The 27,357-nt window shown below is 37.3% G+C and overlaps 1 protein-coding gene across 1 annotated transcript in view; it reads left to right on the forward strand.

Moving 5' to 3' along the window:
* ROBO1 (roundabout guidance receptor 1) overlaps nucleotides 1–27,357 on the forward strand; it is a 488,203-nt gene that overhangs the window by 355,422 nt on the left and 105,424 nt on the right. The window contains exon 4 of the mRNA XM_062510764.1: nucleotides 23,898–24,055. Within this exon, the coding sequence (XP_062366748.1) occupies nucleotides 23,898–24,055 (158 nt within the window). The remainder of the gene's footprint in view (nucleotides 1–23,897; nucleotides 24,056–27,357) is intronic.

Raw genomic sequence — 27,357 nt, forward strand, 5'->3', positions numbered from 1 at the left:
AATATTTTGAGCTGCAGTCCTATTTCTCCTTGTCATCTCTTGTAGTTGTTCCTGAACTTTAACAATCTGACTTGAAGTTAACACAATTACTTAAAACTTCTAAAGTCCAGCCGTAATTTGAGTACGCCTAATGTCAACAGGGCATCAAGGAGCTTGTTAGAGAATGTGAATTTAATTTGAGCACGTATAAATTGGTCACCTGTACCCAGGTATGGCAGCAGCCTCATTATCCACTAGAAGTCAGTGATGTGAAGTGTTTATATATATTGTCCCAGGAATCTGACAGACATTTTCTCTGAGAGATTTGATAGTATGAGAACAAATGTAAAGATGAGGTTCCAATTATGGTGCTTCTTATTTTATGCTGCATCTTTTATTAACCTCATGCTCCCATTAGAACAGGTGAATGGAAAGATCAGATCCATATCAGAATAAACACTTTTCGTGTTATAAACAGGTTATAGAAAAACCTCAGCTGTACAATTTCAGTGGGATTTAAATCTATTTAATGGTTGATTTGCAGACTTCTATTTCAGAATTTAATGTGAGTATAAAAATATAGCGGAAGTGTCTTGTTAATATTTTGTCAGGTTAGTGTATTGAAAATGTGGTCAAGGAAGATGTGTCTGTGTGTGGCAAACATAGGGCACTGAAAACAGAAAGCTATGAATAAGTTGAATTTCCTAACATATGTGAGTAGACTTGTGGCAGTATGAAGAGGATGGAAGGATTTTCATTAACATAAACCCATTTTAGTTCCTGAAGGGCTCAGTGGTCTAAATCCTCTCAGTATTTATCTCTGTTTCAGTATTTATGTTGAGATCTAGGTCACACTCTACATCTAATTGAGGTTTTCATACAGCCTTCATGTTTCTAATATTTTGTGACCTTTGGCTTTGTGGGAAGCCATGTGGTTTTTTTTTCAGCCAGGAACCTGGGACTAGAGAAAGTGAAGGCAGGTTTGCACAGTGCAGCCACTCAGCATGGTTCTGTTTCCAGATTTGTGAATGCTGACAAGTGATTTTGTCACTTCAGGTGCAGGGTTATATGGTGTCACAGATTTCAGACCTGGACAATAATCCCACGTGATCCCTTTCTAACACTGCTGATTTTTTACAGTCTTTTGGACAAAACTATGAAACATCAGTAAATTAACCCTAGTCGTGTTATTTTGGTACAGGCAATTATCTACTTCTTGATTGAACTTCATTTTTCTTGGAAGAATCAAAATTCTAGTCCATCTTTGTGTCATGGAGCATCATGTGAATACTGGTAAATTCTGCAGAGTGCACATCCAGCTGTTTCTGTGAACTTGGCATCAAAAATGTGATAGTTTTATTGTAAGCTACAAGTATTACTTAGTAAATTAAATGCTGACATGTTTGGTAAGGGAAAGCATTTTGACAGTATCAATGTAAAGCAAGATGATTTTCAACACCAAATACTTAAAGCAGCTTGAAGCCTAAATCTGCTGCAAACTAAATTACTCTGGTAGGGTGCCTGACTTTTTGTGGAGAGCACAACTCACAAATAAGCATAGGATGGAGCTGCCAATTTTATTGCTTACGTAAACCAAATGCTGAGTGTTTGAGACATTGTTCAGAATGACAGAATTAAAATTTCTCCATGAATCACAAGGAGAAATAACCTGAATTGCTGACCCATTGGGCGTGAGAGGTAACCTGTGTGTGCCACCAACATATATATCGTGGGTGTCAGTGCTAATAGTCTTTCCTTCTCAGGGTTGTATAGGAGGCAGTTTAACTATTATTAGTATTGTCTTGAAATGTAAACATATATTTGTTGAAGTTACTCAGTGATTCAAGCCAGGGGGAGACAAAGAGAATTATGTCGTTCAGTGCTTAGCATAACCAGACACAAGTGGCTAAAATCCTGCACCACAAACTGGGGTTTGGACTGGGGAAGAAGGAAAGATAATCCAAATTACCTTCTTTCAGATGAGACAGTGAATTTGTTGCTCTGTACATTGTCCTTCTCTCTTTCTTTCACTTGCAGGAAATATTTGAAAGAGGATGATAGGTCCTGTAATCATCAACTAAGTCTGTGGATGTTAGGCTATTACATGGAAATTAGTTTTCTGACTCTGTCACTTGCTTTTTTGAGAGTTGGTCAGCATCTCAGGAACCTGCCCTGTGTGACAGAACCTTGACAGACTGGTTTAGAGACAAATGTAGCCCACAAGATGTTGGTATTTTTGTCTCAGTTGGCCATAAAGCTTAACTGCAAAACGAGGGTGAGCCCAGGTTGTAATTTTGGCTATGTGCTCTGTAGGGGAAACAAATGGGAGCTGCCCCTCCTCCCCACAGGAAACACTAGGAAGTGCTCAAAAATAGTGTATTTACACATTCCATCTGTAACTCTCAGTAATTATTTATTTGTTGCTGTTAAAACACTTGTCAGATGTTTTCAATTACTTTATTCCAACTGAGGGTAAATAAAACACATTCTTGAGGTTGATAGGAAGAACAGTTCCATCCCTGTTCCTGGTTAGAGATTATACAGGATATGCATGCATATAATTTGTTTACATGAAAGAGTTCTGTGGAGTTCTGGCTTCAAACAGGTGCTCTTCTAAGCTCTTCACCACCATTGCCTGGTTCCTGGTTTTTTGTTGGGTATCCCTGTAATTTAGAACAATCTCCATCACTTTGCATGGCCATAATTGAAGACTGGTGCTGATATAAGCCAGTGCAAAGTAATTGCTAGGCCTTGTTTGTTTGCTTGCTTTGTATTTCAGAATAAGCAGGGCAGTTCTGGAAATAACCTAAATGTTAGAAATCCTCAACTCTAACAGCAGTGTTGCTTAATGATGGGTGTTTGGTACAGTTTAAAATAGTTAATGGTAAGGGGAAAAAAAATAAAGGAAGAAAAAGAAAAGCCCAGAATTTGTTAAAATCTCACTGAAAATGCATCTAATGGAGGACAGTTCCCAAAGGCATGGAGATGAGGAGGAGGGAAGAGCAAGACAGGAGGAGGAAAAGGGGCTGTGAGACCTGGGAAACAGATTCCATGAGCTGTCCCTTTCTGCAGCAGCCTCTGGTGAATAGTGAGGACATAATTCACAGTGACCTCCCTTTATCCCCAAAGTGCAGTTGCTGGTTCCAGCCATGGGAATCAGTAAACGCAGCAGTAATAACGGGTGCAGGCAAATATTTTTTTTTAATCCTGTCACTGCTAAGATTGCTTGTTGTTTGTCCTTGCACACAAGTGCATAGCTCCAGTGTAACTATCCTGCTTTGAAATCCCCTTCAAGAACTTTAACTTAAGAACTATCCTAGTATCTGTTTTTGCAGGTTGCAAACACTGAACATTTGTTTTTCACGTGTGGATGCTTTCTTAATGCTTTCTCTTCCTTAAAACCCAATCTTTTCCTGCACAATCAACAGAAGAATGCAATCTTCTGTTAGAAAAATCTGTTGAAAATTCCTGTTATATATGTTTATGTGTGTGCAAATGTGTATAAACCAGTGGATTTTAAATACAATCCATTATGAAACAGGAATTCCTTGTTTTCTTTAATTTTGTTTGGTCAACTGAAAAAGAACATCTGTACCATCATCCTCACTGCAATTTTCCACCCTGGCAATTACCCACATGAGGAAAGATCATGTGCTGTTTTAGAGAGCAGGATATAATTGTGAAGGGTTTCTGTTGATCTGGGTAATTTAGTGGAAAAACTCATATTAGCCTAATCTTGCCAAAAGGTAGTAAGGGACACATTAGATGGCTTACCTGTAATTTAGATTTCTTTTAAGCTAGGTACAAATTGATGTTTTTATGTACATAGAAAGACATCAGAAAAAGATGTATTATTCATAGGTACTGCTTTCTAATGGCAGCTCAAACTTCTTAAATGCATAATGCATTTGCACTAAGGAAAATATGTCCAATATTTCTTAAATGTCAAATATATTTAAATATTTAAAAATTAGTTGAATTTGTGCTTCATTTAGCAATATATTTTAAAAAATGCATTCAGCATTGTGAGTTGTTTTGAACATGCATTATCTAGTTAGCAACAAAATAAAATATTTATATGACATGCTGACATAAAGATGCAAAATCATTGTAGTATAATTCTTTTTATGGAGGTCTTAGAGTGAGGTCAAATTTCCATTCATTTCTAGCCCCTGTACAAGGTTGCTAGAAGGTCACCTCTTCTGAATAAATAGAGCAATAGTTACTGTAGAAGACAATGAAAGCTGCTCAGTTGAATCTTCAAGTGCTTATTCTTTGTGCAACTGCAAAAAATTACAGCTATTGTTGAGTCATATTATTTTGCACATTGAAAGATGGAGTAAAGAATCTAATCCAACTATTATTACAATCATTGTAAGTATTGTTGCTTGTAGGGACTGGTCCATCCTCTTAGGTACTCTTGTTTTCCAAGAGCTCTGTGAAAAATATCTCTAAATCATCAGTAGCTAATCTTGTTTCTGAATCTGGAGATGCTTCTGCCATCAAAAGCTCAGAATCCACTTTCACAAGTCTTGTAGTTTGCTGTGATCTGTGTGACATTCAGCTGTTATCAACTGACTGGGGGAATGGACCCATCCTAACTTTGGTGAAACTTTTAAGTGCAAGGATATAAAGCCTCTGAAAAGGGTTGGAAACTTAGCCAGGTGAAGGAATGAGCACAGGTTCAGTCAGGAGTAATAACTGCACAGCCAAAGAAATAAAAATACATTTAAATATTTGGAAGGACACTGCACACAGGCCTCTTCTGCCTTTTTGCTGGAGCATTCCTGCAGGAGATAAAATCTGATGTTTGGAGGGTGTTCATTTGTCCCTTGGAATTTGTGCTTCCCCACAAATCCTCTTTTCAGGTAAGTCAAGCAGAAATGCTTCTCCCAAAAGGTGAAGATGGAGACCAGGAGAGGCTTGAAGTGGACACCACTGTTAGTTTGTTCATGCTCGAGTTGCCCTGTCAATTTGTCTGTCTTTCCACCAGCCTTCCTCGATACTGAATGCTGGCTGTGCTCAGAAATTTTCTTACCTAATAGTGTCATTTTGAGTGAGAAGTCTTCTTGTCTTTGGACCATGTGAGTCTTTCCCCAGTACATTATATAGTCAGTCATGTTGTACTGCAGAACTTCTGACTACCTTTAAGTTTTAGTATTTTACTGTTCTTTCTGTGGTCTCTATTTCATTGCAGGACTACAAGTGACAAGGCAGTCATTTGTCACCGTCCTTACTTATTTAAATTCATATTTGAAAGTTCTGCTGGCATTACCCAATTCATAATTTAATTTAGGAAGCATGTCTGTTGCTGACCCTGGCTTTGTGGTGGGTGTTTTTATATTTATTTCCTTTCTTCTCCAGTACCACTGTCTGTGGTTATTAAAATGCATAGGGACCTAATTTTCCAAGGTGCTCCTCAGCCAGAGCTTCAGTAGTTCACTGATTGATAGGTCTAAAAATGAGCCTCCTTGTGTGCATTCTGTTGAGCACTGACCTCCTATAAAGGACACAATGATGTCTTCCCCAGCTAGTCTTGCACAACTGCCCAAGAAGTGGATTTTGCTGAATTAGTGAACTGTTCAAAATCCAGGATGGTTTCTATAATGTAAAAATGCATTGAGGTCTTGCTGAGGCATTTTACTGCTGCTATTGTAGAGAACGGTGGCAAACCTTTTGTGTTCCCACTTTCAAGGAAAGCTTTTATTTTATATTTTCTGATTGTGGCACCACTGTTTCCATTGCACTCTGCCTAATGACATTTAGGTCTTTTCCCTGACTGCCATAATTTAATTTATTGCTAGTATGTATACATGCATGAATAGTTCAGATTTCATTTCCTAGATAGTAGTTTGCACTTCTGGCATTTAATTTCATTTGCTGTTGGGCTGTATATTTTATAGTTTCTGACTGGCTTTTCCCTCAATAAAATGCTGCTAGCATGAAATAATTGGTATGGGAAAAGACTGCACACATGGATTATGTATAAAGGGAGTTAATTGATTAGCTTTGCAGAAGATCCAAGCTTTGCTTGGTGTACATTTGCCCCAGTTTAGTCAATGATACCAGATTTTTAAATATGGCTCATCACATCACAAAAATGCCTTCTCTTTTCTCATGGGAGTGGATGCTCAGTTATCCCAGGTACAAACCCACCAGACTGCACTTTGTAATTCTACAAATATGGGGCAAAATCTCAAAGTTTTCAGAATTTTGCCTTTGGATGGTGTTCAGTGGGTTTTTGTTTGTTTTTTTTTTTATAATACCGAATGTGTTTTTTCCATCCTTGTCTGCCTTATTACAAGACAGTAAAACGCCAAATTAAATTAGAACTGCTATAGGGTTGCATAATGGGCTTGCTTTAGCTTTTCGATATAATCTCTTTTCTTTATTTGTATTTGAGCATATAATAATCAAAGTTCACTTTGCATTCTAGGAAAAATTTAGATGGGAACCTAATATAAGATAGTGGTAGTTTGTCAGAAATAGTGTAGAGGAAATTAAAAAGTGTCTTGTGTGGCTCATAAAAATTATCAGGTTTTAACTTCTAAAATAATTACTTCATAAAATTACCCAAAGGAGAAGTTGTGCTGAATGTTTCTGCAGAAGCTTTTTAAATCAAAGAAATATTTCTTCAGTTTAGATTTGTCAAACGATTCACACAGTATTATATTTTTTCCCCTTTGTGCTTTGGCCCAACACTTGACAAGAGAATTATGAATGCAAATGAATACAAATCAATAGGAATGCTGTTTTATTATTTCACTGGGAATTTCTGAACAATTTGAGAGCAACTTGCTACAAGTTGAGCAGACGATTAAGGTTAACCTTGATCTTTAGCCCGCTAGGTTGGCTTACATTCTATCAGCAAGGGAATTAAATTTAGTCGGACACATTTTAATTGGCATTTATGCAACATGTACTCACAGATGCTGAATTCATTGAGAAATACGGAGTGCCATCTGTTTAACTCTATTTCCTCTGTATTAAAGTATAATAAAATAAGGCCAGGTCCTTCTGGCTTGCTAATATATTTGTATTTCAGAATACAATATTTTAATTACCACATCAATAATGTGTTATTCTGTGCTACATATTAATTTCTGTGTATAATTAAAAGCAGCCTTATTTTCTGTGCTCTTTTTCATAGCTGTTTCCTCTGAAACTTCTATATCTGACATCAAATGTCTTTAAAAATAGTGGGTGATTGTTTGTGTTTGCTGAGTGAAGGTGCTACTAATAGACTCACATGGAAAAATAATTGACGTAACCAAGTAACTTCCAGCTCATTTCTGAAGAATTTGGCTCCCATTAAAAACACGACTGATTGTTATTGACTGATTGTGTTGCCTAAAGTAAAGATGTAAAAGTCCTAAATGCATTTTACTTAGTGATAAACAACACATACACACATTAGTACTCCACATTTATTTGGGAATGTGAGAAACAAAAGGTGTTTTGATAGAGTATATGGACATTGTGGGAATGCGTAAATGTGCGTGTGTGAAAAGTATTCATGTGCTATTTTCCAACTACATATGGTAAATGTAGCAACAAAAATAAATACCATATTATGCTTTTCATAAATGGACCAAGCTGTTTTCAATCCCTGGTACCTCTTGTGGAGCTGGATCCTCTTACTGCATTCTAGGCTGTGGTGAATTTGGGCTCCACTGCTTCATTCTGACTTAGATGGTCCCTGGTGTAAAATCACAGGTAGGACAAAGCAGTGCTGAATGTAGGTCATGCAACTGCATTCCACTCTTCAGTAAGGAAGTAATAAAAAGGCAGCTCCCATTCTGTAAAAAATATGATTGTTAGTGTTATTCAAGGTTTTCCAGGGCTTTTTTGGGGTTTTTTTATGTTGTGTTTTGCTTTTGGTGGGCTTTTGGTTTGGTTGAGATTTTTACCTGAGCACTATTCATGCACCTTTACCAGATTCAAGATCTTTTCCCTGCTTTTGGCATTTAGAGGGAGAACTGATTGATCTCACTCTGACTGAAGAAAACGTACAAGCATATCTAAATGTATGAATGCTCCAGAAACATTGGGACATCCTCAAGCACTTTTCCACCTTAGGTTTCAATATTTCTGTTTTATTGTTGCATTAATAGAACTCATGGAATATGCGAATTTTCATGATGAGGCATAGAAGGTTACTGTTCTTTTAATTTAAAAATCATAGTTGTCTCTAAGTTAGTTACCTTTCCTTTGCATTCTTACAGCAGAAGCTGTTTAATGCAGTAAGAGTTTTCCGAAGTGTTTAGGTCGTACTTCTACTTCCACACATGCCACTCTTTTTAAATGCTGTTGTTTCCTGCATGAGAAATGTTTTTTGGTTGGGTTTTTTTTTTTTTTTTTTTTTTGTTTTGTTTTTGGTGGTTTTTTTTTTTTAGTTATGAAATGTCCATATTAGTTTCTCTGTTTCATGTTTTTCTACTTTACTTTAAATCAGCTTTTGAGTTGATTTAGATCTGTGTTATAGGGAAATGTAAAACTCACAGAGGCTAAGCAGATTAGAACATAAAATACAGACTACAGCAAGTTAATAAGATGAAAGAACTATGCTAACGTCTAACCATGAATTCACATACCCTCTCTCTTTCTCTTTTGTTTTTTTCCTCACTATATCTTCTCTCCTCCCAAGGCTTTCCTTTTCTCTCTTTTTTCTAAGCTGGCTGATATTTGGATGTAGTGTTTCAGATTATACAGATAATTTGTAACATTTTCCTGTTGTACTTGTGCAAGATACTTGCTTTTGATAGTGTGTTTGTGGTGCTGTCTTGATGTAAAGCCTGTTACAACAATGCCTCAGCTTTCATCATTTCTCTATGGTGAGTTATAATGAAATAATAGTAATTCCCTTGCATTCTATGCAATTAGCCTTGCTAGATGATATTGGATCCACAGATTCAGTTTCAAAGGAAAGGTTAAGACACCATAAGTATCTTTTTCCTTTGAAGTATACTGTGGAGACTTCATCTGGGGATGAAAGGGTGCTGACTTCTAGGCCAGTGGGGGCTTAAAGGGAGAATGCTCATCTCAAATATGGGCAAATGAGATTGTTTCCCTCTCTCTGCAAACAGTGCCCTATAAAACAATGATGCTTCAAAGAGATGAAGAGTTAATCAGATAGATGTTGATGGATATAGCAGGTTCACTGTCCAATCAGACTGTAGGAAAAGAAAACAAAAAACCCAACAATCCCGTCTGGGAAAAAAAATAATCATATAAAATATACATGCATGTAATAGGATTTTCTTGATATTTATTTCTTGTTACCAGCAGTGCAAAGCTAAGACTATCCCCACCTGATAAGTATCTTTTTAATTATCCATCTGTTTTTCCCTTACCTTTCATTATTCTGTCTGAATTGGTGGCTCTGTGTGCTTCAAATGGTATGTAGATTAATTTCAGTTCTGGAAGTCTTAAATTATTTATACAGTTTGGGAATAATGTGCATTCCCATTGTTTACAGCTCTGGTGTTTCTGATTATGTAGCATCAGTCTTGTTTTGCTGAGAGTGTCCCCTGTTGATTAACTCTCTAGATAGTTTGGTAATAGCCCATATCCAAATGATGTATATACAAATGCCAGTTGTTTCCATGAACCCTGGCAGAGTTTAGTGAGGTATTTGTTACTGGGTTTTTTAGATGAATATGTATGGAGCTACCCCTTTCCTCTTTAAATTGTTTTCCTCTGAGAGATGAGATGGTTTTGTCTGTCATACAGTTTTACATGTTAGAATAGCAAAGGCTACCCAGGCATTATTTGTACAGATATAGTGGTAAGAGGAGTTTGACACAATAATAGGAATAAACCCTAGTGACATTTCTTACTTCTGATAGCCAGTGAAACCTTTGTAAACTCTGTATCAAACTCCCTTTATTTCTCCTGCTAACTGTTACACTCTTAAGAGTTCCCATTTTCGACCAGGTCCATCAATTCAGTGGATTTTTTTGATTATGTAATACTCTATCTTTGGCTTAAGTAAGGAGACAACAGATATTCTTCTTCCCCCCTCAAAAATCCAAAATATACAAATTGGATTTAACAGGTAGCAGTAGTGCACAAATACTGTGAATTTGGTACTACATAATACTCTTAAGTATTTCACTTCTGAGACAACTATCTCATTGCTTCAGAGCCAACAAGAAATATAGTAAAGACCAAGTACTTATATGCACCTTACAGTTTGTATAAACACTAGGAGCGTCTACTGTTTAAAAGCATTTTCTGCCTGAAGTAACTGTAGTGCCTCAGTCTGAAAGTTCACAAAATATTTAAGTAATGACTTGTGGTAATCTACTGAAAGGTGCCAATCAATTGCATTCAAGCACACAAACAGCAGCAAAGCACTTCTTCCAGCAAGACAGTTATCTCTTTTTGCTTTAGATTTTCATATATAAATAAACATCGTGACTTTGAAGGTTCTTATTTGCTGGTTTGTGTTTTCTTGTTTCCTGAAAAGATCAGGCTTACATTGTCTATTTAGTCTTCCTGCTTACGGTGGTTTTGTAATGACTACCCAAAGTCTAAGCAATAAATACACTGTAATGTGAACTTAAAATTACCTGATATTTCTGAGGTTGTTACAGTGGATATTATTAAGGCATTTTTATGATACCAGGTGTTGTTAGTTCTACTGTATGTTCTCTATGTGTGCAGAAAAGAGTTTCAAAGTAGTACACCAAAAGAGACGTACTTAGAGAGAGAAACATTTTTTCCTGAAAAGAAATCTTCACATTGTGGATGCTTGAGGAAGACTCCTGTTGGGTCAGTTGGAACCTGGCACTTGTCTTCTGGTCTAGTTTCATCCATCACCCACTGGAGTTTTCATTTACTAGAAGGTCCTGTAACAACAAAAATATGCTCTCACATTGTGTATTAATGTATGTCATTGTATATCAATATCAGAAAAAAAACAAGTGTAAGGATTTTGGCAATCCATGTACTTTTTGGGATTTGCTTCCCCACCCCTGCCCCCCTTAAACCTGTTGTTTCTGAGTGAACTGTTAGAATATACAAGTAGTTTTATCTTGCAAGCTCAGTTTCTAAGTATCCTGTTTGCCAAAATTAATATCATTGACTTTACTTTTTCAAAACTCCTGAAAAGATCTGGCATTCATATTTTGGTATGTACTGGTGGTCTAGACCAAGTCTCATAATGTTTTCAAGCTTACTTTTTCTGCCTAAACAGACAGAAAAGAACCAGGCCACTGAACTGACTTGAAAATTGATTCAGATTTCATGGAGAAATGAAAGGATACTGGTCTAACACAATACCACATTTGCTTTTTCTCTCTATAACAATTCTGAATGAAAATCGAGGAAATTGATCTGGAGGGGCTGCTGAGCATGGGTAAGAGTTGAATTAACAGAGATGGTATGTCATTGTGGAAGGTACCACACACTCCACAGTTCAGGTTTGTAGGGGCAAGGGAAATTTAGTGTAGATACTTTTCCTAAGGGTACCCATGCTCATATGGAATCAAGAAAAAGTGTGGTCTGTTGACTTTTGTCCTCACTTAGATTTCATCATTTTTAGGTAGAAACACCAAGGGGAAAAAAGATAACTATCAAATTGCTAAAACTTTGTGTTATTGCTGTAGTTTCCTGGGAAGTTTTTGAGGCGTTGCGTTGTACTGCAGTTTCTCCCAGGCTGGGAAGGAAAGGGAAATGCAGCATTTCCCCCATAAGTACTCACCACCTTGATAATTTTTGCTTTTCATGGCCGTTTCCGTTGTGTTGGTTTGCTTTGCCTGGGATGCATTTGTAAGTTCCCATTTCAAACAGTCAAAGCTCACCTTGCAGTGATCCACTTACCTTTTGCTTTGGTGGTGAGTGCTGATGTGTTGTCCTGCATGCCACAAAGGCCCTGCCAGCCCGCTGTGCCTCAGAGCATCCCAAAGTTGGACACTGGTGGATGCCAGCATCTCTTTTGTAGCTGTTATTAAAGATGCTATCTTTAGCTGCAACACTGAAGTTATGCAACTTAATGTTGCCTGTCTATTAAAGTATTAATGAAAACACGGGGTTGAAAACAATTAATGTGACCCAATAGAAAAGGAAGCATTTAATCAAAATTAAAATCTTCAGTAATGAAATCTGCCTGGCTTTATGCACATTTGTTTTCACACTAAGCATCGCCCTCTGTTTCCTTTTGTTAATTCTGAATCAGACTTCTGGCTGCTGTCTTACCACATGGGGGGATCCTCAACTCTGTGTGCTCCTTCCTGCCAGCAGTACAGCAGACTCTGCTAACAGGCAATGTTTCTCTTGATTTTTCCTCAGTAGCACTAACTGCACATTAAATACTAACATATTGATCAGCTGGCACTTTGCCTTTGAATATCTCATAGGACATGAAGCCAGTATGAGAGTCCAAGTGCAGAAGTACTTTTCTGTATGATTTTACTGTCTTGCCATTTACGATAGCATATAAATCTCCAAGAGCTGCAATTCAGAGTTCCAGCTTAGTGGATTTGGTGTGTCTGTTTGCTTTCAAAACCATTTTTCATTGTTTTAGCTATTAAGTTTGCTACTTTTTTATAATGCTCTTTGTAGAATTTTGCAGTATTTGAAGCCTTCAGATGGTTTCCTAAATTATGAGATGTCACTGTAAATCATAAAGATGTCTGTCTTGAGATTTTTCAAATTCTGAACAATAAAATAATTGACTGTGTGATATTTTGCCGTACCTTTGTGTAGTGGGAATGCAGAATGATTCATTTCTTAGAATATGCCTGAAATAGACCAAATGTTTGCCTGTACCATTTGGGATCTAACTGAAAGCAGTTAATTGAATTAGATGAAGACTGTATTTCTCTGTGACCTCTATTTAAGCTGTCTGCTATTTTCCCCTGAGGTGATTCCCTGCATTGTTTTCTAAAACAAGCAAAAGTAATTTGGCAAGTGTATGATATTTGGCATAAATGTAATTTTAAAATGGTTTGTCCATTTTTACAATGACAGTCTCTCGTCAATTTAGGTCTCAAATGTTTCAGGATGTAAAAAACACGATAGCATTACCACAATGATGGTGCATCCACAGGTTGGGGAATGCAGGATTTAATTGATAGAACATCTACTACCTAACTGAGGTATGTCCTGCTGTATATCAGTCTGGAGAGCTGAACAAAAACAGTGGAGCTCTGTGGTCTGTAGATCCTGCCAAGACAATAAAATTGTATACAATAAGAGAACAATAGAACAGAATAAAAGTGTATGTAATAGTTTAGCAACATTTTGAGCAGTGTGGCCTTGCTGTAGTGTGTGGTGCCAGCAAATGTTTTTCTTAGCTCTGCTGTTATTTAGAATGATCCACTGAGCCATGTGAAGTTGCCCCCTCTGACTGATGTTTCAGGCTTGACCTCGTGTGTAATGGGGCAATATAATTTTCTGGAATATTAAAGAAGCGACTTAGCTGTTTGAGTGTGATAATGATACTGTATATTCTCTGATATTAAAGTGTCATTTTTTTTTCAACCACTTTAAGAGCATAATGGGGATTTTTTTTTTTTAAATTGAAATAAGGTCCTTTCAAAAAATGTTGATGGTAGTAGTACAGTTATAACACCCTAGAATTTGCATGCTAAGCAGAAGGACTGGGCTAAAATTATTATGTGGAGGCAGCAACTTTAGCAGAGCACTAACATAGGGCATATGCAGATTTAGAACTACTGCAGAAAAATCCCTGTTAAGGGCATGGAAATCTTTATTTCTTTGCACATGTCTCCTCTGATAAGTTTTTGACTCCTTCAGGGTGAAAGGATTTTTATAAGCAAACATACAGGTATGGTCAGCATTTAAGTCTTTCCTACTGCAGGAAAAGTGCTGCCAGCTCCATTGGCAAGACTCTGGAGCAGTTGCTTTTCCTTTTTTAACAGCGTGGGTTACAACTAACGAGGTTCCTTTAGATTTGGCTTGCTGAGGGAGCTTCCATCTTAGGATCTATGGGAAGTGAGTAAGTTTTTCACAACACAAGCCAGCATGGCTTGATATTTGAGAGGAACACCTTTTAAATCAATTAAATATATAATTGTAATAAGTATACAGCTTAATTTGCTATCCTAACTTTAACCTTTAATTGAAAACTGATTAAATGTTTGCTTCTGCCCTTGCTATCTATATTCCTTTATCCTGAGTTAGATGACAGAGTGTTTCTGGGTCAGTTCTTATATTCTTCCTTGAAAAATATATCTTCTGCTTGTGAAAGAAGTTTGGTGAGTACTTAAGGAAAACACTGGAGTTCTGGTGAAGTATCTTCTCACCTTTTCTCTTTCCTTGTTTGGTTCTTATATCTCTTCTCTGATTTCAATTATCCCTTTATAATGTAATTTGGATGGCCAAGACATGCAGCCTCTTAATCCGGTTCTTTTTCTCCACTATAATCTGATCTGAAGGAAGGCCCATGGAGCCAGCAGCTCCTTGCAAATTAAACATCAGAATCTTTGTTTGGAGTGTAGTGAGAAAAATCTTTATTTACAGAATGCAGACAAATCCCTGGATATAAAGATGCATACCCTTCCTTGCCTTATGAAAACTAGTTTTGGTGCCTTCTGAAGAACACTTATTGGCTGAGCTGTGTCTAAAACCCCTTGGTTTGTGTCTGTAAATTTGGAAATATGCTGTGTTAGTCATGCTGAAAATATTGTCTGTAATCCAGCGCAATTCAAATAACCCCAAAACAAAATGTAAAATTTACTGCTACTACCAGAAAATACCTGAAAATGTTTAACATTTATGACAAATGAAAGGAAATAAGCTCTGCGATCTGTAGAAATTAATCTATTCTTCCAGGAGGTAAATTCTTAGTTACAGTTAGTAGATGCCTTGTCCTGGAGCATAATACGTGGAAGATATTGAGAGGGATTGCTCTTCCTACAGTCAGTCAAATTAATAATTAGGTCCCTTCTCCTTATCTATTTTCAATTTTCAATCAGTCTAAGGGATACTCTCAGAGCTGCGTGCCTGAGGCATCACAGATCCTTCAGGATTTAATTAGGTTTCCCAGTGCTGCAGCATGCTCTCTGAGGCCTGTCAGTTACCCTTTCTCACAGGAGTTAAAATTACTCTTTATATGACTTATCAGATTTGGTCATTTAATTGATTCTCAATTCATCATCTAGTCCATTTACAATTTCCTTTCCACACATGGAGATACTGTTATAGGATGAGAGCTATGTTGCCCAGTAAGATTCCAGGCAGTACTTAAAGCCCAAATCTTAAATGAGTGAAACAAATTCAAACACTCTGAGTGGTTTCCATAATTTTTTGAAATGGTTTCCAGTAACTTTCAGCCAATGGTTTTTACAGAAGTCTCTCTTTTTTTTTTTTAATCCTGCTTCTTAAGCATGCCTTTCTTTCTATTAACATATTAACAGTTGTGACTTTCTTATTGACAGTAACAAACGACAATAAATATATTCATTTTAAAGTCTTCCTATGCAGTCACAAGTTTATTGCCGAGTATCTAAATATTTAATTGTTTCTGCAGCGTAACATATTGCTTTTTTCAAGCATATGACATGCATTTGCCATCAGCACCTTTTAAATATGTGATCCAGTTGGTGCAGCAGCCCTTGATTTCCTCCTTCAGCAATGGATTAGAAGCAGGCTGGTCTTTTATTTGCTGACACGTATTGCTGATTGTCTTAGGGAAGGACACTTTTCCAGAGATGGTAATTATTAACCTTCACTAGATACAAAGACCTAATTTGATGGTGCTGTATTGAATCATCAAATGGTTTAGGTTGGAAAAGCTCTCTTAAGTTCATTGAATCCAACTGTTGACTCAGCAGGGACAAGTTCACCACTAAACCATGTCCCAAGTGCCACATGTGCACGTCTTTTGGATCACTCTAGTCATGGTGACTCCACCAGTGTCCTGAGCAGCACATTCCAATGTCTGAACACCATTTCAGTGAAGAATCTACTTCCTAATACCCAACCTAAACCTCCCCTTATGCAACCTGAGGCCATTTCCTCTTGTGCTGTCCCTTGTTACCTGGGAGCAGACCCCAAGCCCACCTGGCTGAAACCTCCTGTCAGGGAGTTGTAGGGAGTGATCGGCTCTCCCCTGAACCTCCTTTTCTGCAGGCTGAACACCCCTCAGCTGCTCCTCACCAGACTGGTGCTCCAGACCTTCCCCAGCTCCGGTGCCCTTCTCTGGACACGCTCCTGCACCTCAGTGTCCTTCTGGGAGTGAGGGGCCCAAGACTGGACATAGGATTCAAAGTGTGGCCTTGTCATTACCATGTGCAAGGGGGACAATCACCCCCTTCATCCTGCTGGTCACTCTATTCCTTATTCAGGCCAGGTGCCACTGGCTTTCTTGACCACCTGAGCACAACCTGGCTCACGTTCAGCTGCTGTCAGCCAGCACGCCCAGGTCCTTTCTCGATGGGAAGAGAAAAAGCAATCAATCAAAACCATAATTTTTGAGAGAGAATTGGTTTTAAAACAACTTAAAGTTTGCAGTAATGAAGACAGTACATTCTGTTAACATTTTAAAAGTGTGGTCTAATTTCACTGCTGCTCTTTTATACATCTGTGGTTTATATTTGATTCTGTTGTCTTGGTTCTGCTTGTCAGTGCTAAAACAAAGCTGTGTTTCTTTGTTTCTTTGACTGTCGGTGCTCTCTGCTGGTGTCTGCAGCCAGGTGGTACTAATAATGTCAGTACTAAATTACATAGGCTAGTAACATGAGCTTAATGCTCTTTCTGACACCTTTAATCTGTTAATGTTCTTACAGCAGAATGTGGTGCAAGATTCAGTAAAATCTTTAGCAGATCTGCCTCTGATGAGAGGCAGTTTCCCATTGCTTGGAAATTCTGCATTGCTCTGCTGGGTGGTAGGAATGCAAGTTTTCTGAACTAAAGCGTTCCACGTTAATTATTTGAGTAATTATTTTTCATTCATTCAAGTTAAATGCTATTCTTCAGCACTCTCACTGTTAAAAATTCTATATTCTTACAATGTCGACCAATATCTTAAACGCGGTGTCATTTCAAATTTAAAAATAAATCATTGGCAATATGAGAATAATCATAATAATAAAAGGCAGTTCTTAAATTGGTTCAATGTCTAAAAGAAAGGCCTTTTGAAATCTTTTCTTGCATTCATTAACCCTTCCATTTCTTCCATAGTGACATTATGGAGGAAGTATTTATGAACCAGCTGTTTAAACTAAATTAGTTGATCTCAGTGGTAATACACTAGGAAAAACACAATTGTTCTACTGAGGAGTTTTAATGGTTGTTTCCTTTCAAAAAAGGAGATCTTGAAATAGAAATAGGTATAATGTTGTGATCCTAATTACATAGACTTAGGTAAAGGTCTGAACTAACTCATACAAATATATGTGACTACTAAGCAAAAAGCCATTTGATTTTTAACTGCTTTTGTTTCTTGGGACTTTGAGGTGGCAAGGTTTGCTGATAGGCAGAGTTTAAAGCAGAGCAGGACAGCGCTGTATGAGTAGATGATGTTGAATGTGTTGTATAGGCAATGATTAAAAGTAGATCTCTGCTGTGATGGTGTCAAGAGGTGGTCATTGCTTTGGAATCAGCCTCTTTGCAATGAGCAGCCTCCTCTGTCTGGAGACCTGTTTGCTGTCAATTCTCAGGCTGTGCAGTCAGAGGGGCTGTGGTTGGAGCAGTGACCACGTGCCCTGGGCTCATGTAGTTTCTGACGCTCAGAGAAGGATGAGGGAATATTAGAGATGTGGATACTGAACTGATGGGCATCTGCTTGCCTGTGGAAGGCTTTCAGTCTGACTGAGCAAGGGCTAAGTGCTGCAAGGTAGGAAACATAAGAGAACTGGGAATGGTGGAAGTGAGGAGCTCTAGGCATGCTGGCTGTGACTTCCAGCCTCTTGCAGCCCTGTAGGAATACAGACATCTTTTGAAGCATTCCATACAGTCACTGCATGAAATTATTGCCTGCATTACATGAGTGGTCTTGTTAGATGATCACAACAGTAATTTCTGACTATTTATAGCCCTCCTCCTTCTGTTCCATTTTAATGACTGTTTATATTAGTTAACACCAATGTTGACCTGGTTTTAACACCTTCAGAAAGGAAAATAAAGCATTTTTTCAGGGAATAAGTTTTTCCTTTAACTTTTTATGACTGTGTGGGGACTTTTAGGGAGGTCTCTTCAGAGAGAATATTTCTCATTTGTAAATGATCAAGTTTATTGGTCAAACCAGGTAACAGTTTAACGAGGTCTAAAATATAATATGGTAACACATGGGTTGACTTAAATTTGATAATGCATGCCTTTGTTTGTTTCATTTTTGCTTAATTAGGTGCTCTAACACTTTCCTGTTAGTGGCATGCATGTATTAAAAATTATATCCTGACATCTGTATAAATTTCATGCCAGTAAAGTCTTTCAACAGGGTTCCATAATTCTGGCTGATGCTTAAGTTAGTTGTAATTAAAATTAATCACCTGGTTTGAAGCACTGTTCCAACTGACAACCATCTTATATTTGAATGCCAAATATGTCTGGTGTATCTCAGTAAATTTGAATTACAAGTTCAGTATGTAGTGGGGAAAAGAGATCCTAAATTACAGGAAGAGTTCTGCTTTTGAATAACAGCTCAATCCTGACTAAGCAATAATTAGTTTCTCTTTCATTACAGCTTCATGGGATTAGAGGATTTATATAACCTCCTGAATCCTATTTTTGTTTTCCTTATCTTTCAGGCTTTTAAAGCAAGCTCTCATTTTTGTTGTTTTGTTCATCATACTTCATTAGTCAAATTAAGTATTAGGTGGAAACCTAGTTTGTAATTACTGCTCTTCTGTTGGGGAGGAAAAGGAAACATGGAAATACTTTTTTTATTTTTAAAGGACTAAAAATAATATAATTGGTGGATATTTCAAAATATTTAAATTTTATTACAGCTTTTAACAAAATTAGCCAAAAGACAGGGTCTTAGTGGGTCACTAAGGTTGTATTAAGCTTCTTTGTTGTCAGGAAGGTTTTGTTTGCTGTTGTAAACTTGCTCATTAGCTGAGGTCTAGTTGTTTTTCAAATAAATGTGAAGATCATTTCTTCTGTTTACTTCACTTTCTTTTTCCACCATTTTTCAGGCACATGCTGCTATTCAAATAAGGGTTCAAATTATCTTCATGCTGAAAGAGTGGAGCTTGTTGGGACATCTTCTGTTAAATAATTGTGCCATACTTTGGCTCACCAGTTTCTCTCCAAGAAGCAGACTTGCAAAATGATGTGTTTTGTGTGAGATGGTGCCAGAGAGTTAACGGAAGCAAATCTGAGTGATGCCTTTTTATAAGAATTAAAATAGATTAAAATTGTCTTGGTCTGATTCAAAAGCTTGCAGTGCAAGCCTCATAATTTCCCTCTTCCTCTGTTCACTGGGTGACCGTGGCAGTAAGATCTTGGTTGATTACGGATCCCACATATATTTTGGTGCACTGCTTTGAACTGATCTAGCATGAAGTGTCTGGACTGGAACAGACCTGTAATCAAAATTTTCAGCAATTTTTCTGATTTCCAGATCTTAAATGATACCACCTGTTAAGGCATGACATCCACAATGCCTGATGTTCCTTACAAATTCATTCTTTTCAAGTACTGACTAGAACTCTCTGGTTGGTTTATTTTATCTTACATTTTCTATATCCCTTTCAAATCCCAGTTATTGAACCTTAAAATTCAACAGTAATCTTTCTTAATTATCTATCTTAAAAATCCTGCCTATCTTCCTCCTGTTTCACCCAGCAGTGTCTCCCTACTCTTTTTCATAGTAGGCAATAAAGAACTTTAAAAAAAAAAAAAAAAACAAAAAACCAAACACTGGGTGCTGCATTTTGCAAAGTACTGTTTTGGTGCTATCTCTGCTTATAAAAAAAATTTACGTTGCTTATCAACAAAAATTTATCCTGAAGTGGTTGCTAGTTCCTTTCTTCCCTGAGAAAGATTCTCTGAGCAAAGTAAAACTCTTTAGTGGATTGAAGAGTACACAGTATGAAGTAGTTGTGTGAGCAGTTGGCTTTTAAGTGGAGATGCAGAAATTACTTGTGAACCTGAATAGTTCAGCACATTCACACAGCAAGATCATGGAGTTGTCCCAGCTGCGCTGTAATGATAATTACAATCATCCTTCATAGAATTTCAGAAAATGTTAGGTATAATGCTAGAAAACCTTAACCAAGGTTTGGCAGAAATGCAGAGGGGACTGTTAATATCTATGAAGATTCTTTAAAAAAAGGAAAAAAACCTAATGTCCTCTTAATATATCTTTTATTTCATTCCAGCTGCATGTATGTAGACAGAGGTGAGATTTCAGAGTTTGTTGACAAAACGCACTTGCTGTAGTGAATTGCAAAGTATACTTCTAATATAACTTAAAAAGGAAATGTTTTTTTTCAATTTACAGTGAGCCTTGACTATGAAGAACAGCAAAGAAAAAGTTAGGTTTTTTTTCAGTAAGGGATGAAAATTTTAGATTTATAACTTCATGCAAGATTGCCAGGGCCTGAGGCAAGCAAAACAGAGCATGTATCTACTTTACAGCTGCAAAAATAATTACGATGACTATCTGTGGAGTAATCTCTGATGGATTATATTTTGTTAGCATTTCATTATGTGATGTTAGAGCCAAAATAATTCATAGTAAATGGGGAAAAAATACTTGTTTTGAAGTATCTGTGGCCTGGATCTTTGATGTCCTCCTAGGCATTCTATTAAGAACTGGTTAATTTGCGAAAGGTCTTGGTTTGCAGGCAAGGTACTATGCTTGTCAAGCTATTATAAGACTAAGGAGTGTAGAAATTACAGAAGTAATTTGGTGTTTTTATGTATGTACTGGACTTCTTTGTTGCTTCAAAGGTGCTGAAGCCATCTGAGGTGCTACCTGATAGTCCTTTCTCTTAGATTTATGAGGTCTTTCAGACTTAAGAAGCACTTATGCTTTATTGAGATGGCTTGATTTAATTTTTTTTTTTAAACTTCAGGCTGCTTCTTTTTATATGTCTCTTAAATTTATCCAAGTGATACAATCTTCAGCAGTAATAAGATGCTTCTTACTCATAGTCAAAACACCCCTTTTTTGTGTTGCAATAGAGCTTTGGTGTAGCAAATAAACTCTTCTGCACTTTCATGTGCTGTTGGCACTGGGAACTGGATCTGTGGGAGGGAGGGGTTAGTAACTTAGGGCAACTTCTGTGTCTTCTTTAATGTTTTTTAATTTGAAGAAGTGTGGGGTGGGGAAAGTAATAATATGATCAGTGGCTCTAAGCCAGATTAAGTCTCTAAAGTATTAAATAGAAAAAAATAGTGGACTTCAGTTGAAGCAGTGTCCAGCTATCCATTTACACTGCATGATTTACAGTGATTCATGTGTCTGGATGGCTAGAGGGTTTGTTGGGAACACAAGAAATCATCTTTGGCTGTTAGCACCAAATTCAATATAAGCAGAACAAGGATATGTAACATTTTCAGTGCATGTGAGTAGTGTTGTAACCCTTCCATAAACAAAAATTAATTCCAAGTGCAATTTTGGTGCATCAGTATATAAGGGAATATAGTTGGGAAGTTGTAAGAGAATGTGGGTTTTTGAAGTTTTGTTGACAGAAGAATTTAAAGGATTGGTCTTTTGACTTACCTTTCTGGATAACTAAAAAATGCATCATTCCCATCTTTAAAAAAAAAAAGATGTTATAGCTGAAAATATTTTCAATTTTTCCCAAGTTCACAGAAGGAAAATATCCATGGATCTTGCCTTTCAGGGAGAGAAATGCTTTGATCTTAGGTGGAACATGCTTTCTCAGGTTTTTGTACACTAAGAAATAGGTGAATGTCTTATTTGTTGTGTTGGTTTTTGGGTTGTTTTGTTTGATAAACTCTGTATACTAGGTCTGTTGAAGAGACCTAATCTGTCCAAGAGAACATGGTCATTGAAAAGCATCTCCTTGTTGTAGACTTGATGACCTCCATGGGCTCCTTCCAATCTGAGTTAGTCTATACTATCTTAAGTCCTGTAGTTCTGTTCTATTTGTTTGTATTATTAATGTGATAGAGACATTTTATAATCTTTCAGAGCATCAGTATATCCTGTTTCCAGGGCATCCAGAAATTTCAGTAATTGAACTGGAATATTAGAAATGTGAGTGCTTCAGTGTGGAAGGGGATTAGTAAATTCAAGTATTTGGTTGAGATCAGTACTATATTTAAGTCTTTTTGACATACAGATATTCTTTGTTATTTCTGGAATTTATGTTCTTTATCTAGAATAGTGGCAAAATATTCTTTATTTATTGTTTTTGATTTCTACCTGCACTTCTGTACCAACGTGGAACTTTCCCAGTTGTGTATTACGTTATAATAAAGCAGCTGTGAGGAAGATGTATATACCTCTGTCCCAAAGCAGGTGACCCATCAACCCTCAGACCATTTTGGAATATCTTACCAGCATGAAAGACCTTACAAAGAGGATTGGCTGGGTGGTAGCACTGTACCTGCCAATCTGTAAGAACAACCACATTCCTTAACAGCTGACAGGAAATCTCACCTCCCATTGAAGAAGCATTTACAATCAAACTCCTGTTCAGTAATGAATGTCCATGTATCTGGGTTCCATGGCTTGGAGGAGATATTTATTTTTTGCTGCAGCTGCTTTGCATTATTTACTGTCACCACAAGATTGTTGCAGGTAGCAAGAGTGACATACAGCTCTGTAAAAATCCTGAGAGTCCTTTGGGCATAGTGTGCTTTTCCATTACCCTATCCTTTGTTCAGTGTGGATGGAAGAACAGCAGTGGAGAGGACTAGAATGTTACATGTGTTATCATTTGAGTTATTTGTTTTTAGATTAAACCTAATGCCACTTACTTGGCAAGGCTTAGGAATGCCATTATTCTGTTAAACCATATCCCTGTGTAATGGTCTGCTGAGCACAGGATGGTGTCTGTCCTTTCCCAGAAAGAAAAATAATCAAACAGCTATTGATAAAATCCATAGTGGATGACTGGAGGGAACTAGAGTTTCATAGGCCTGGGCTTGGCCAAATGATGAGAAAGAAGAAATTCTAGTAATGAAGCTACAGTAGAAATGTTTCTTTGTACGCAAAGGTGGTAAAACTGACTTTTAAATAAAGGATGTGGTCCTGGTTTAGACTGAGTGACAACTTCCAGAGATAAGGAAATGCTTTAAATATTTTTTTCTTTAAAAAGATACAAGTCAAATTGCAAAGATGAGTTTGCATCAAGGCTGTGCAAGTGTTTAGTGATTTGTATAGTCAGCAAAGGACTGGGAAGTTTATTTAGTTCGTTAATTCTTGCCCTAAAATGGCCAGTGGCAAACCTTTAACCATAAAACTGAATTTCTGTCAGGCTGACCTTATATCTCAGGAAAAAAGGGACAGAAAGCAACTTCTGCAGTGCTTCCCCCCAAGTCACATTCCACCTGAGCAGAACATACTGTGCCATCTTCAGCTGTGATAGGAATCATAGAATGCTTTGTGTTGGAAAGGACCTTAAAGATCATCTGGTTCCAAACTCCTGCCATGGACAGGGACACCTTCCACAGACCAGGCTGCTCAGAGCCCCATCCAACCTGGCCTGGAACACATCCAGGGATGGGGCATCCACAGCCTCGGTGGCCAGTCTATACCAAGGCCTTGCCTACCCACACTGTAAAGAATTTCTTCCTAATATCAAATCTAAACCTGCCCTCTTTCAGCTCAAAAACATTACCTCTAGTTCTCTCATAACAAGCTCTTGTAAAAAGTACCCTCTCCAGCTCTGTTGATAAATTGATCTGTTTGTTAATGTAAAATACAGTGACAACAGGCATCAGTAAAGGCCAATACAAAACATTTTGCTGCATTTTAGTGTATTATTGAGTAATTTTTTGCTTCACTGCCTTTATTCTTTCAGTTCTACGGGATGACTTCAGACAAAATCCATCAGATGTCATGGTAGCTGTGGGGGAACCTGCAGTGATGGAGTGCCAGCCCCCAAGAGGTCACCCAGAACCCACTATATCGTGGAAGAAAGATGGCACCCCTCTAGATGACAAAGATGAGAGAATTACAGTAAGTATAAAAAGTTACTCCAAACAACACAAGAATCAACTGATCCAAACTTCCTTGTCTCTTGAGCATGTGGGCATCTGGCTGTGCTGTCCTTTCTAGGATGTGTCCTTCCCTTGCCTCACAGGCAAGGACTGGTTTGCATTTAGCTTGGAATGTAACCTCTCATCTAGTACTTCATTGCAGAGTGTGCATTTGTTTGCTAAAGAGGCCCATGCAAAACCTGTGTTCTTCCTCAGAAGAATTAGAAGCTTGTGGAAATGAAATTCATTATACTCATCACTGTCCTATAATTTTTTTGCCTTTTATCCACCTACAAATTTCTGCAACCTGTAATATCTGCCTTTGGTTGGCAAGAGAAACTACAAGTAGACTCAGTGAGATCTTTCATAATTCTTTTGAAATAACACGCTCAGAAAAGTTGTGCATTGTACTAGAAAGGATAAAAAGGGTTTGGGGATATAGACACATTTCTTTAGAGAGAGAATGGCTTATCCTGCCATCTTTAAATAAATCTGTATTTTTCATTAGAGGTGTTGTCATACTCATCTGTATCTGTAGCTTGCTGAATACAGTGCACAACCATTCAAGAGTGTGTATAAAGCAGCTTCTCAAATAAAACTATCCTTTTGAAACAGTAAGCTCGTGAGCTTAAACGTCTTGCAGAAATGCCAGTGAAAAATGGAGTTCAAAAATCATTTATTTGCTGCCAACATGGGTCTTTTCACCTGAGAGAAACTGTATCACCTGAAAGTATGTACTCTCCTGTTGGTACTGGAAAGATTTCTAGTGTAAAACAGGATTAGAGGCACATACCATTTACATGCCTCAGTCACATACTGAAATGAGAGAAATGTTTAATGGAAGTACTCTTAGACCCCAGCAACCTAAGTAGAAAATTACCATTTTGGTTTGAGATTGAAATTGCCTGTTATTCCATTTATTTTTTACAAACAAGACAAAGGCCAGGCATTCTGCAGTTGTGGCGTATGCATACATTTACATTTTTAAGTACCCTACCCAACCTATCCTGATTGCTGGCTATTAACTCTGTTCCTCCAGTCATACTTGCTAAGAACTTGCAATTTCCTTTTCAAATCTCCTTCCAACTATGACAAGTCAATTGACCTGAGATAAAGAGAAGATTCCAGTGTTACCTATGTTGTTTTTTTTTTTTTTTTCTTCTCCAGGAAGTGCTTTCTAAAATTATTTTTTTGTTGCTATAGTTCATCCTCTTGTAGGATTTTCAGGTGTTGCCTATTAAGTACATTTCTTTTGTTATTATGTGAAAACTGTCCCAGCTGCCAGAACAAAGACATAGCCAGAAGAGTAGCTATCACTGACTGGCAGTGTTACCTGGAGTCATTAAAGCTTTTCTTAGGATGAAATAAAGCCCCTCTGTTTTTATTTTCTGGTGTTTGCATCAAATGCTCACCCACACAATATTCTTTCACGATGTGATCTGGCAGAGTTGTTGTGTGTTCTCAATGTCACCTTCCAAAAACAAACAAATGAAAGTGAGTTTTGCTTTAGGTGTAGATACACACTTGTTTCAGGTACCCAAAAGAGGGTTTGTTTCCAGGGGTGTAAATTAGCAGAGCTGCCACAGCCCATCTTATCCATGTCCATTGTTATCACATGTCATATGTGCCTGGCATTGTCCTCAACATCACTGTTGATATCCTGAGTGTTTTCTCACACAGGCAAGAGAGCCTGAAGCAACATTGCAATGCAGAGCTACATCCTCTTACAGTGTAGCAGGATCTTGCCAAGTAGATAAATATGCATTCAGATGTACCCCTTTACAACTTTGCAGTAACCATCTGCATGATCTTGCTAGTGGCTGGGAGGGGAGGCTGGGATTGGGGCCTGGAATGGACAACTTGTTAAAGGGCAGATGGGAACGAAATGCTAATTGTGAAACCTGACAGAATAATTCCATTTCAGTTCTTTTATCTCTCCTTAAAGGCATTTCTATTTCAGTTTGGCAACAGGAATGAAAAACACCAAAAAACTAGAAAAGTACAAAAGCTGGAATAAGGATGAAATTGATGTGGTTTAAATGACAGGTTTCTTTTTTTTTCCTCTTTAATTAAGTATCTATATTTAAAATGAGCATCTACCTTCATGTTGTAGCAAAATTTTGATTGACTCAGTGGCAGTAAATTTCCATTATACAAGTGTGACTTTCCTCTTTTTAAGCCATGAAATTAACAGATCAGGAAATGTCAAACTATATACCTTGGTGTTCAATGCATATGTAATACCAGTGGGCATTTAATAAATGAAAAGGCTTCAGTGGCTCAACTTCTAAAGCATTTCCAGTTGTTTTCATTCTTATAGATTTGTTGATCTTTGACTCATTACAATTTTAAGAGTTCTGTGTCAAAGGCTGTGTGAAGCATTTCATATTAATGCTTTCCTTTCTGACAAGAGATTTAAAATAAACATTAAGACTCTACTTTTTTCTGAATAAGGCATGATGCTTGACATCTTTTTTGATTCATATCTGTACTTTCTTCAAGAAGATGGTACCTCCATGAAGCAACGTTATTTTTAATATATGGAAACTTTTTTTCTCCTCTGCAATGACAGTGTCATCTATGAGTCAGAAAAACTGGACTTTTCAGAGTGAGTACTAAGAGTGCCAGAGAAACAGAGCTGGAAGCTCCATTCCTGACTGAGAGTTTGAAGCAAAAAAAATATAGATAAATAGCAGATAAATAAGATCCAAGTTAAGGCATTACTTCCTCAGGAATGCAGTAAAAAGAAAATACTATTTTGTCCTGGGTAGAGTTAAGGAAATAAATGTGTTTTATGTAGGTGACATAGTAAAAATCAGTCTTTTCATATTTTTGCTCTACTAGTAGGTCAAATAAATATGCTGTGAAAAGAAAAAATTGTATATGTCTTTCAAGTTATAAACTAGGGAATGGAACAAATAGGAAATGAAAGTTAAGGGTGAGGGCAGAGCTATCTGTGAAGGGGTTTATAGAAGCAGACATTTTGTTTGAGCTCTCCCAGTAGTGCCCAGTTTTAGAGACTTGGTGTAGGCTCTTCAGTGCAAAAATGCCTGCTGGGTGCACCTGATGAAGAATTGTCATCAAAATAATTTTTCTGCCTACTCTTGAGTTTGTTGTCTATAAACAGTTTTCTCAGTGCATTGGGGCTCAACATGATTTTCCTCATGTGTGTTCTGTACACCGTGGTATGAAAGCAAATGCTTTATGTGACTAATCCCTCTCTAATATTGCAAATGAAGCTGAAACAGTCTTGGCATAGAAGCAAACACTTACCTTTGGCTT

The sequence above is a fragment of the Cinclus cinclus genome, chromosome 2 (genome assembly GCF_963662255.1).
Source record: "Cinclus cinclus chromosome 2, bCinCin1.1, whole genome shotgun sequence".
Classification (NCBI taxonomy): domain Eukaryota; kingdom Metazoa; phylum Chordata; class Aves; order Passeriformes; family Cinclidae; genus Cinclus; species Cinclus cinclus.